The sequence below is a fragment of the Orussus abietinus genome, unplaced genomic scaffold, assembly GCF_000612105.2.
Source record: "Orussus abietinus isolate OABI.00-Male unplaced genomic scaffold, Oabi_2.0 scaffold122, whole genome shotgun sequence".
Lineage (NCBI taxonomy): Eukaryota > Metazoa > Arthropoda > Insecta > Hymenoptera > Orussidae > Orussus > Orussus abietinus.
Genome location: NW_019394329.1, coordinates 258581 through 271309, shown reverse-complemented (window position 1 = coordinate 271309; position 12729 = coordinate 258581). Strand labels below are relative to the sequence as shown.

At 40.7% G+C, this 12729-nt stretch overlaps 2 protein-coding genes across 2 annotated transcripts; one reads left to right on the top strand and one right to left on the bottom strand.

Moving 5' to 3' along the window:
- Nucleotides 1–430: 430 nt before the first annotated feature.
- On the top strand, nt 431–5239 carry LOC105700192. Its single transcript, XM_012425844.2, has 10 exons — nt 431–900; nt 1387–1679; nt 1837–1983; nt 2053–2161; nt 2266–2393; nt 2478–2533; nt 2611–2835; nt 3139–3436; nt 4656–4808; nt 4929–5239. The coding sequence occupies exons 1-7, from the start codon at nt 736–738 to the stop codon at nt 2751–2753; spliced, it is 1041 nt and encodes a 346-aa protein (XP_012281267.1). The 5' UTR covers nt 431–735; the 3' UTR covers nt 2754–2835; nt 3139–3436; nt 4656–4808; nt 4929–5239.
- A 751-nt stretch (nt 5240–5990) lies between these two features.
- On the bottom strand, nt 5991–9050 carry LOC105700181. Its single transcript, XM_012425824.1, has 2 exons — nt 8871–9050; nt 5991–7787 (listed from the first exon to the last, which is right to left on the bottom strand). Exons 1-2 carry the CDS (start codon nt 9048–9050, stop codon nt 5991–5993), a joined length of 1977 nt encoding a protein of 658 aa, XP_012281247.1.
- Between the last annotated feature and the right edge of the window lie 3679 nt (nt 9051–12729).

The window sequence follows — 12729 nt, the reverse complement described above, 5'->3', positions numbered from 1 at the left end:
AAATTTAACGAGATCGATCTACCATTAATGTTCTTGACTTTTAGTAATTTATTCGCTGTCTAATCTCAGACTTCCTGGATTTTTTTAAATGTTCTGTTTTACCTGTTCTTTTGTGCCCCTTTTCAGGTTTAGGTGGATCACAACTGGATTCATTTTTTTGTTCAAGACATCATGGGTAGTTCATCGTTGCAGATCTTGCTGGACTTGTTGGTAAGAGATGTTAAAAGGTGTTAAACGATGTTTGTTATCACAGAGATGAGTCGGGAGCAGAGATGAGGAGGATCCCTAAATTGGGCCGGCATTGATGTGTATCAGGTGGCCCGTGCATTAGCCGTCCACATCCTCCACCGGGGACAGCACACGACGCGATCGCGTAACCCTGCCCGTGAGCAATCTCCCAACTCATCTCTGTATGAACAAGATACTCTGTATGATTCTCTTTGCCTTTGATTTAATTCTTGTTTGTTCTTGTTCATGTAGAGAAATTAGATTTGAAACGTAATAGAGGTGTGCAGAAACTTGAATGTTCTGAAATTAATTAAAGACAAGTCACTTGAGGAACAAAACAAATATGTAAATACACTTGCAGTTTTTACTGACAACGTGTTTTCTGTACGAAGTTTATCGAGTTTCTTAGTGAAGTAATATATCGAACAGAGACTGTATCGAAGAAAGTGCCTTCGTGTTACATTGTCATTGCACAATATGCTTCTAGAGTGTACGGATAGCTGAACAATGCAATTTTATTCGTTACTAAATATGAGTGGTTTTCTATCAACGCATCACTTTTTAAGAAATGAAGATGAGAGTACTAGGCAGGATGCAAAAATTGATTTTCTATCTGGTTACTTAATTTTGTTATGGGTAATTTTTTATTTGATTTACAAAAAGTGCCTTAATGTAAGTATTATCAGCTTTCTAAAGTTTATTTTGACATTGAAATGCTTGTTTAGTTTGTTGACCATCCTCATTGCATATATTTGATGGGAGTCCTATCTCTTATCATTGATGTATCCTGAAGATATATGTCAAATATATCAAACATATTTGTATATTATGTTGTTATGTATTGAAACAAAATTTTGAGAGTTTTGTAATGCTTTTCTCTTTTTGATGGCATAAATAGAGAGAGATCCTATAACAAAATGAGATGTACGATTTCATTTAAACATTACTTTAAATGTGGGATATATGATATTTTTCTGTTTTTAAATTATTACAGTCTTAATTGATCTTTGTTGAATAATTTATGGTGTATGCTTATTCATACATACGTACATTTCCAAGGGCTTACTGTATCATTATTTGCTATGTTTATAAGGAGTATTGAAAATGAACAAATGATTAAAAACACATGTATATAAGTACCAATATTCTTTAATACAGATGTTACTTCGCCGTATGTGCATTCCTCTGATGCAAAGAAATCGAATAATCAGTGGAATATGGAATTGTGGCTTTTGCTTCAGCAGTATATGTTATTTGAAGTTTCCAATGTCAAGAACCTCAACATTGTCTTCCCTTCGGTTTGATAGTCAGTGGCAGGAATTAGGCTCTACCTTTCATAAAAGCTTTTATATTCATCATGCAGGAGTGGAATTATTTTGTAACGGTGACTGGATGAAGGGATGGACCCAATTACTGTTTGCTCTGTTTATTATTAAACCCTATCTACAAAAGTAAATCTAAATTTTATATTTGTAGATATATATATATATGTGATTTATTCTTATAATGATTTTTTTTATGTAATATGATACAGAAAGTGGTACTACAATATGTTATATTTTACAACTATGTCTTGAATCGTGAAGCAGTTATGTATTATTTTTTCAGGCCATACCCTATTGTTGCCAATCTGTTACTTCACAAAGCCATTGATATCCTGACAGTTGATAGTTGCCGAATTATTCTTTCTGGTTGGCAAAAAAAAACTGGGAAAATTATTACAAAACTACTGTTCCTATTTCATTGCATTAATTGGTAAAATGTTTTTTGATGAACATGGTTGTTATAGTGCATACCACACTCTAATCTTTTTTTAGTTTATAGGATGTATTTGTACATACTTCTGATTCCTGGTTTCTTACTCGGGTCACATGTTACATCAAGAATAGAGTTTTTCTTCTGGATGTGGTTCATGTTGGAGATACTGAATTCAGTAAACAGTTTCTAATATTGCTTATTAATTTGAATATTTATACAAGTATTATTGTTAAGCACTATTAAAAATAATGCTCTGACATTTATTTCTACATCACTTAGGTAATAATAAAACTTTTTGGGAGTATGAGTTCAAATCATTGGTTGGAGTGTTGCATTTTTCCACCTCCTTCTCAAGAAGTCATGCAGTTAGCAAGTATCCGGAAACGGCATCAGAATTCGTTGAAAAGGTTGACTGTTAATTATCATCTATAGTGAATGTTTAACGGTGTTCAAGTATTACATTAAGTACATTAACGATATGTATGTTTTAGTAACACTTGCCCAATGTCCTCAAGGAATAAGATTCAACTTCAACAAATGTTGCATTGTAAGTACTTTGCAAAACTACATTTTATTAAATAAAATATACTCCAGTCATTTATTTATTTGTATTCATTAACATAGGTGCAATGGCTATTAAAAGGAAAGTAAAGAAACTACGCGAAGCAAAACATCAAATCAACACACTTCAGTCACCTGAAGAAGATTCAATAACAATCAGTGATGGTAATAACGAAGAAAAAGTATCACTAAGTGAGTCCGAGTGATATTTTGTTTATGAGAATCCTCATAAACGTTAATTTTTTATACTCGTCGAATTCTAGTCAACTTGAAGCTGTCACGACTCTTGTACGTTGTTTCGTATGAATTACTATGAGCACAGGCCTGAAAATGAGAGAATTCTGTAACTATTTGTAAGAATGGACAATGATTGACTGTCGTAAAGGGCAGCGTTTAGTATGCACCTTGTTATCGTTTTTAATAGAATGTGCTTGTTAGATATTGAACTTAAAGAAATTCCCTCCTTGATCATATTCGTCGATTTCGTACATTTCAACGGAAATACTTTGACGTGACTTTTAATTATCTTCTAACTTAAAGCACATTCCATTCTCATCAGCATACCAATCAAGGGTTTTGTAATATTTACAGAATAACTAGTAACAAACCATCGAAAAAGATTTTGCAATCTGGAAATGAGCTTTTCATTCCGCATAGACATCGAGAATATCAAAGCCATTTATTAACCGGTTGCGTCCAGCGGCTGGAAGTAACAATGCAAGTGCATCGTACTCGGAAGTTTGATGCATTTCGTTCAATCGAACAATGCATATTTCTCATTCCAACTTTTTCCACGAACAATGTAGGACCCATGGGACTGTCGCTAAAATGGGCCCATGTCACACAATGTCGCAGGCGTTTTCTCCGGGAGGCCATTTCCGTAATCATCGTAAGTATAGGTATACTGTGGGACAGTACGTTACTGTCCCCGTCACTAGGAAGAAAAGTTCGGTTGGGTTGCTGTCATTGCAACCGAGCACTGTTTAGAAGCTAATTAGGCTATTCACCAGAAGAATGTCTTTTACCACACGATCCGTACAAAACACACACGTCGCGGCGCAGGAGAATTGCCTACAGGAAAGGAGGCGGAAGTTCCTTATACTTTTCGAACTAAACCGCTATCTCCACGCGAGAGTACCGCCAGTAATAACAGCTTTTCTAGACACGAAATATCCGGTTTCCGGTACGACGCCAGTACTGTTGGTCCCAAGACTGTTCTCACGTTAATCCGTCGATACTTCGCAATTTCTTTTTACGAGCTGACACGTTAAACGCTTATTAAGGTGAAATGAAACCGACCTAGGAACTTGATCGAAGTCGGAAAAACAGGTTTTTCTAAATACCTACGTTGCCGGCGTTCGTTTCTATATTGACAGCCGTGTCGAATTACATTGAGTATTCTATTAAATGGCATACTTCATCTGTTGTTTTCGTGCAATAGTTATAAAGAACTCGTAGTAAAATTCCAGAAATTCCCTAGATTTATGGTTTCTGAGGCCCAAATTGACTGCAGAAGGATTCCTGGCGCCATCTGTGATTTCCGTGTCAACTAAATTTTCACTCCGAGACGTATTGTCATTGTTTTAGTATAGATGCGCATAAGACAGTTTTCTAAATTGTCGTACAATTGTTCTGACCCTTTCGTTTCTCATATTAGAGCCTGCAATAATTCAATATCAATCAAAATATGAGAGCACGACACCATTTTGGTTATGGTCTGGTCCGAGTTAAAAAATTTTTTTTCAAAAATCCAAAGATGTGTTGGAAGAATTCTTAGACGATCATGAGTCATGTGTCAAAGTTTCGGACAGTTCTATCCAATATCCTTAAAAAAAAGTGTTGTATTCGAATCGACTGATTTGAGGGGGGTTTCACTTCACCTTAAGACCCCAATAATGATTGGTACTCATTGGTGAAAAGTTGATCGATGGAAAAAGACGAATAAAATTTTGCAAGAACGTTCCTTGCATCACTTGTGGTGAACAGGGTTAGACCATGTCTTAAGACTAAATATTTCCGATGTATGTACATTTAACTCCTTAATTTTGAAAAAACATTCTTATATTTCGTAGCGATTTATTTCAATTAAGAGTCTCGTGTTTTTAGAGGAATTGGATGTTATAATGTGTCATGCAAACAACGTGGAAGAAATTGGCTGGAAACTGTTCCCCAAAATGGCCTCCCGAAGAATAGCTTCGTTAGAAGCATTATGCAACTTTATACCGACTGTCATTTACGTCACAAATGCGTGTTCAGTTCCTGTGAGTAGATCTCATTTGGATGGACTTTTCTTCCCATCAATTTAGCCAACTAAGACGTAGACTGTAGACTGTTTTGGCGAATCACGGATGACGAGAAAGCTAATTGTAAGTGGTTTTTAGTTACATAGACGTGTGGCAGAAAGATCTCATGATTTCTACCTACGGTTGGAACAACTTTGTGGAATGTACCTGTCTCGCAGTATCTCGTCTATGGTGTCGCAATGCGATTCTAATTGGTGATTGCTAATGCTAGGCGTGTTATTTTTTCCCCGTCCACGCACATAAGTTCCCAAGGAGTTACGAAATTAATTCCCACGACACGCTATCTTTCATCTCACTTTTTATTTCGATACACAAACGTATGCTATCACTAATTTATGTAACGGCGTATGTACATATCAAACGAAAATACATCCCGAGGTTTCCTATTATTATTGGAAAGGTTTTTTACGTGGAAACGTCCTTTTTGGTTAGACATGGATGTACTCTAAATGTAATTCTTTTATTTGCTTGTTGAGCGTTCCTCTATGTTTAAACCTTGGTTCATTTTTGGTTGAATTCTGGGTCCTTCGAGACGTGGTTAAAGATATTAGTCCTTGAAGAACATAAAGATTAAAGTATAAACAGAAATATTACGAATGATACTTCATAGTCGTCTTTTTCCAGCTATACATGTATCTACATATAAATGCACTTTGGTTCTGAATGCAGTATTCATATTAGTAATTTGGAAAACGTATTAATACAGATGATCTTAATTATGGATCAAACTTGTAGAGATTCAGGAAGTAAAGAGAAAAGAAAAAATATCAATGAATCAATATGCGTCTCTACTGCAATATCGACACATTGAAAAAGCATCTTGTTGCACTTGAACACTTTGTTATTCGCTTTAATTAAAGTTCTAGTAACAAGTTGGAAAAATTCAAGGACATATGAGATGAGTCTTAAATAACTAACAAATATAAATAAGTCGAATAAAAAAGTGACGAAGATGGGAATACAATAATAGTTTTGTGAAGAGGGGTGCGATCTTGTTACAGTTCTCCATTGTGTCTCTCAGCTGCAGCGAGAAGAATGCGTATCACGAAACGCATATGATGATCCTTCCTATCGGAAGCACCAGTCGAGAGACGGGATAGCCACTACAAGTACCAAGGATAATCACGCATCCTTGGTTTCCTACATTTTCTTTCCCATGTCTTTCTCCTCTTCGGAATCCTCATTGATGATTTGTACGCTCCTTACAGGTCCAGCCTTTCTGTATCTAGAAGAAGGGGTCGTGGTACTGGTCACCATGGAATTCATCGGAGGTCTTTCGGCATTAATCGCTAGCTGTAGCATTCTGAGGAGTAGAGCTTCGCGAATGGGTGGTGGCAAGATCTCGTCTCCGTCGTCGGTATCCTCGGGCACATAGAATTTCTGCCGGTAAACCCTTTTCGTATACCTTCCCTGATCTTGATAGTCATCGTATTGATTTGGTTGATAGACAGGGTTCAGGGATCTGGAGAGCCCAGGTCGCCTCATCGGAACGCGATCACCGTATTGCACGGGGACGGTGGTCTGATCGTAGGCGAGATCTCGCCTTGGAAGAGGTGACTGATAAGCCGGTTGATATTGGGGGTAGGGCTGATGGTCATACAATGCGTCTTCAAGGTATGTCTTTGGGTAGTTCAAGGCCTGGGGACCGTATTGGCTGACCAGAAGTCGCCTCAGGAGGATCTGGAAGTCCCGGCGGCTCAGCGGTGGGGCTATGGGGTTGGGTGGTTCCGGTGGGAGTGTTAAGGCACTGGATCTGTAGGGATATTCTGGAGCGATGGGTCGCTGGTAGTCGCTTTCGTCAAGGGACTGTATCATGGGTCTGAGAGCCGGCCTGTGCCGGAGTTCCTGCTCCGGATAGGGACGGGGAAACGGTCTCTGGCGAATGAAGTTCGGAATCACTGGTACTCGGGCTGGTTCCATGGACTCTGAAGCAGGATTTTCCGTGATATAATGGACGTTGGCATCCGTCGTTGTCGAGTACAGGGATTGTTGCCCCGGTAAAGGGCGAAGGAGGATCCTGCCGATGGGAATCGCTCTGTAGGTCGGGTCCTCGTCGGGGTTCACCGGAGATCCCTGAACCAGGATTCCTCCTGATGGAAGTTCCCGCAAATACTGATCCGGTTGTTGCCGAACATAGACTGGTTCCGAACTCTGCCTCACGTAATCTCGCATATCGCTCTGGGCTCTTGTCGGTCCCTGGATCAAGAACTGATTGGCGTTGCGTTCTTCTTGAACCGTTTTATCCTCGGGTTCGTACACTCGAGGACTGTCGAACTTGGCCGGTCCAACGTTTTCCTGGTTCACATAAATGGTCTTAGGTCGTTCCCTCAAGGCAATGACCCTCTGGAGAACGCGGGAAGGCATTCCTGTCGTGAAGAGAGGACGCGTCGTCGATAAGGATCCACCGTACACATCCGAGCGATCGTCTTCGGCCGCTTCCGTGGGGATGTTCACCTTCGTGGTCTCCTCCTGAAGCTGCCTCCTCAAGGTGTTCCCGGTGGTGATCCTGTCTTCATCTTTCTCTTCAAAGTCTTCCGTGATGGGTCTTAGATTATGTCCCACGGGACGTTTCGTAAAAACGATCTTCCTGAAGGCGGACGTGGCCTTTTCCTCGGTGTTGGGACGATTGATCTGGGAATCCTCGTCTTCGACCACCTCTTCGATCAGTACTGGCCGCTGCTGACCGTTAATGACGAACCTCGGCCGACCTTTCTGACCGGCCCTCACGTAATTACCAAATATTGGCCTTTGGGGCTCGGTCGTTGAACTGGGGGTCGTGGTCGTTGTCGTCGGAGTTGTAGTCGTCTTCCTGGTGCGCGGAATCGCCTGGACTACCGAAGCTCTGGTGGATCCTTCGGTAGCGTAGACTACATTTGGTTTCCTGGTAGTGGAGGTGCGATTGGGACGAGGTATGCTCTGCACAACTGACACATGTTCCTGCAATGGCGACAGCGTTGTTGCTTTAAAGCCCGTCCCGTTCGACGAGGAGTACGACACCCTCTTAATCTCCCCGGCGGCGTCTACGAAGCCAAAGGTCCCCTTGATGTTGCCTAAAACGTCGCGGCTCTCGACCTAGCAAACGTTTGCTTCCAGTAAGTGGGTCGGAACGTGCAAAGTAATGAAGGTGGTGTCAGTCACTGCCCGGAGATTGGACGTTGTATTTCATTTATCTCAATTTCGACTTGACATTCCTATACGTTAACTACTCATGGGCACTTTATGAATGTATCGGAATGAAGCGAAGCAATGAACTTCTCCACCTACAAGAAGTCCACGACTACCCGTAACCACAACCCTCTCGAGATGCATGTACCCGTTGAATCGTTTAGTATCCCTTTATGATCTACTCTAGAGCGATCTATGCAGTATTTCATTTATCTCAATTTCGACTTGACATCCCTATACGTTAACTACTCATGGGCACTTTATGAATGTATCGGAATGAAGCGAAGCAATGAACTTCTCCACCTACAAGAAGTCACGACTACCCGTAACCACAACCCTTTCGAGATGCATGTACCCGTTGAATCGTTTAGTACCCCTTCATGATCTACTCTAGAGCGATCTATGCAGTATTTCATTTATCTCAATTTCGACTTGACATCCCTATAAGTTAACTACTCATGGGGACTTTATGAATGTATCGGAATGAAGCGAAGCAATGAACTTCTCCACCTACAAGAAGTCCACGACTACCCGTAACCACAACCCTTTCGAGATGCATGTACCCGTTGAATCGTTTAGTACCCCTTTATGATCTACTCTAGAGCGATCTATGCAGTATTTCATTTATCTCAATTTCGACTTGACATCCCTATACGTTAACTACTCATGGGCACTTTATGAATGTATCGGAATGAAGCGAAGCAATGAACTTCTCCACCTTCAAGAAGTCACGACTACCCGTAACCACAACCCTTTCGAGATGCATGTTCCCGTTGAATCGTTTGGTACCCCTTTATGATCTACTCTAGAGCGATCTATGCAGCCTTCCGAGAAATATCATAATCCACGAAATACCTTGAAGGATCCGTCACCAGCTTCGTATCCGAAGGTGTAGGAGCCATCCTCGTTCACTTTCCTGATCTGTTTCAGGATGGCCACCTGATGGTCGTGTTGGGTTTCCGAGGTCTGTTGGTCCGTTACATTGGTGCAGCCTGCCGTTGCCAAACAGATGAATGCCATCAGCCATGGCGTCATCTTGAACAAACGGAACGGAAATTGGTTTAGCGGCCGCTTCTTTAACATCCCTTTCAGGGCATTCACTTTAACCACCGCGAGTCCTTCGGGATTTATATGTTTATCTGGCGTTAAGTTGCACTTATTCGCAAGTTAAGGTTCTATTTAGTTTAGGAAATTTTCGAACGGGTGGGTTTACTAAGATTTTGATGTTATGTAAAATTCCAGCTTGACGTCTACGCACTGCTACACGCCGAAGAGAGTGAAACTCTTGTGGGAAGTACCTTGCGAGAGGGAACCATGTTACCGCAGATGCGGTGAATGTTGACAATACCGCACGGTGTACTGTGCACTGTTTTATATAGAGTGACACAATGGGGTTCTGCCACCTCCAGTCTTCTTTCGGTCTCCTCTCTTTGCCGCGGGTCAACCTTGATGACCTCCAAATCCGTGCTAATGAATGACCAGGTTCCTAGGATATCTATCACTTGAATCAAATCGTTCGATTGGACGTGAAACACGTCTCGCCCGAATGTATATTTCGGGGAATTTCTCATTCAACATTTTCCAACATATTATACGGAATCGATGTTTTTCGAATTGCTCAAATTACGTCCACTAATTCGATGGCCTTCCTTTTTTAAGGGGGAATATTCTCCCTGTTTTGGTCATCTTTAATGACCTCCAAATGTTAACTTGTGAACGTTTGATGTAGGATCTATCTTGATATGGCAGAGCTTCTGATGAAATTCAGAATCTCAGATTAAACAGCTGTTTACGCGATTAATTTGCGACAAGACCTAACCTCGGGACGAAAGGGATAAAATTCAAAATTTAGTATGCCATTTGCATTTTTTGCCTACTTTTGATATCATCGGCCCCTCTGTGCGCCACTTTGTTGTTGTTAAACTTTTTACTTACTGAGCGACCCTAGAAACCTCCCAATACTGAATTTCAATTAAATTCAGGGTATTTTTTGAAAACTTGTCCGCTACTTTGTTTTTTAAAATGTTGACTTCGGATTCGTAATTAGCAACCTTAACCATTTGCGTACCACGAGCCACTTTCGCGCTCTTCAGATTTTGTGTCGAGAAAAGCCAGGGCATTTGGCCGAAACAGACGACTGATAGCCCACCCGAAATTGGAATATGATAAGCGCTATTACGCTCTACGACTTTTTTCGACACGTAATCGAAGGAGCGCGATCGCGCTCTTTGGCGCTTTTCGATCCTGTTTTTTCAGAACCATCTGGTACGCAAACGGTTAAGAACGTCCGAGTAGCGAGTTCCAACTCAACTGGAAAACGTTTTCTATTTTTGGCCATCTTTTTGGGATTTGGCGCCCCACTGTGCGGCGCGAGAATAGTGCGGGAAACAAGGAGAGAATCGAATCCCCTCTTCGTCTGTTTCTTGGTTCCCATCACTAATGTTCGTTTCGTCAAGTAGCCACAACAACAATAGTGCAATCTTGGCGTGATAACAGCGAACGGCGCAGACTTAATACTGCGCATTGCAAAACTGCAAATTTGGGTCTCAAAGTTAACAATACAGTCGTATTAGTAATTAAAACGTTGAGGATTGGCGCCGTGACACGGTTCTACTCTGTACTCATATTGACATTTGTGCCCATAATTATGAAAGTGGTCAAAGTCAAAATTAAAAAAAAAATGAGTTTATCAGTTATTTCACGCCATATTATTTCAAACGACATTAATTCAATGTAATTTCGAAACAAAAAATATATGACTTAGACCACTTTCATAATTATGGGCACATTTGACAATTTGTTTATATTTAATTATTTATGAATGTCTTAAAAGGTAACGTAATAATATTAGCCAAACATGTTCGCAAATCCCGTTTACTCAAAGTGGACATTAGACATATTTAATACGTTGTATCTTTTTTAAAGTTACATATGTTTAATTAATATTTCTTTTATTTAAATTATTCCCTTAAGGTGAAGTGAAACCCCCTTTAAATCAGTCGATTCGAATACAACACATTTTTTTAAGGGTATTGGACCAAACTGTCCGAAACTTTGACATATGACTTGTGATCATCTAAGAATTCTCCCGACACATTCAAAATTTGGATTTTTCACAACAATTTTTTAACTCGGATCAGACCATAATCAAAATGGCGTCGAGCTCTCATATTTTGATTGATATTTAATTATTGCAGGCTCTAATATGAGAACGAAAGGTGTCAGGACAATTGTACGACAATTTAGAACACTCTGGTAATTGAGAAACTCGCATTTGAATTGGGTAAAAAACGATGGCAATACGAGGTCTCGGAGTGAAAATTTAGTTGACACGGAAATCACGGATGGCTCAAGGAGTCTCTTTTGCAGTCAATTTGGGCCTCAGAAACTATAAATCCAACGGATTTTTGGAATTTTACTTCGATTTCTTTATAATTATTGCACAAAAACGGTAGATGGAATTGCCACTTAGTACAATATCGATTATAATTCGACACGGCTGTGAATATAAAAATGAACATCGGCAACGTAGGTATTTAGAAAAACCTGTTTTACCGACTTCGATCAAGTTCCTCGACGTGTTTCATTTCACCTTAAATACGCATGTTACTTTCGAAGTTCTTACAGCGATGAAAGCGAACTCATTTTCTTGTTGGGAACTGACGTCCCATAAATCAGTTCTAGCAGGATACACCTGGAACGAATATGAGTGGCAATAACGAAGGAGACGGAAAGGCCTCATTTGTTTCCGAATTCCCGTAATGAGAGTCCAGTGGAGCGAGATCCTCGGCTTGGTGTAATCTTGATACGACAACGAACAGCGTGGAACCTTGATCCGGTGCACAATGAAAACTTTCCTGGGCCGAAGTGTGGAACCCAAGAGAGATGCTAGAGGGAGGAAATAAGAAGTTCGAGAAAAGAGAGACCGGCGGTTCGTAAGAGCGAAGAGCTCGAGGTATCGAACAAGGACAGGACTCAGAATTCACGGGGACAAGTGAAAGCCTCGTGGGAGTCGTGGCGGCTCGTAAGAACAGTAGTAGACTGTAAAATGTGTAACAATGGTTCCCATAGTGTGCAACACGAGTATTGTGGTGCGCGCTTGGCTCCAGACACTCCCACAGGACAATTATATCACGCAATTTCCTTCACGTTTCGCATTTAACTTTGATTTTGTTCGGATACGACGATGTCGTTTCTACCGGTCCACTCTCAGGGAACTCTTAGGCCGCCATAACAGTTCTTTCGCGGCGGTGTCTCTTCGTTAGAGAATAGGGTGGCATGCGACTTTTTCTTGCTCCTTTGGGCAGAACTTACCATGAAAATGCCCTCCGGTCTCCTCGCCAGCAAAATCATGTATTCTTGAATTCTGAAATCCCAATGCCCGGGGTTATTTCCAAACACAAACGCATTCCCAGCTTATTAAGATTCTTTCGGATTTTATAAACCTCGGAGTTCGTGTTTCAAATAAATTTATCTATTAGACTTCCTTTAAAAGCCATTAGAGCGTGTTGGTGTTGATATTGAGACGAACGAAAGAGGAGGGTAGTGTGGCAAATTTTGTATAACGTCGGACATGAATGCTTTCTTATCTTCCACGGCGGTAACATGGCCACAAAAAAGGCATTCATGCCCGCTGCTGTACATTCTGTTTGTGCAGACATTGCCGCGGACCTGATAACATTTATGAAGGATCTGAATTCGTAAAGTAAAGCCC

What these genes read in the sequence shown, in the direction of transcription:
- LOC105700192 (XM_012425844.2), top strand. Translation starts at nt 736, where the DNA reads ATGCAATTTTATTCGTTACTAAATATGAGTGGTTTTCTATCAACGCAT. An exon ending in TTTACAAAAAGTGCCTTAAT is followed by an intron (nt 901 to 1,386) that starts GTAAGTATTATC and finishes TCTTTAATACAG; the next exon opens with ATGTTACTTCGCCGTATGTG. An exon ending in TGTTGGAGATACTGAATTCA is followed by an intron (nt 2,162 to 2,265) that starts GTAAACAGTTTC and finishes TACATCACTTAG; the next exon opens with GTAATAATAAAACTTTTTGG.
- LOC105700181 (XM_012425824.1), bottom strand. Translation starts at nt 9,050, where the DNA reads ATGACGCCATGGCTGATGGCATTCATCTGTTTGGCAACGGCAGGCTGC. An exon ending in CTGGTGACGGATCCTTCAAG is followed by an intron (nt 7,788 to 8,870) that starts GTATTTCGTGGA and finishes TCGCCATTGCAG; the next exon opens with GAACATGTGTCAGTTGTGCA.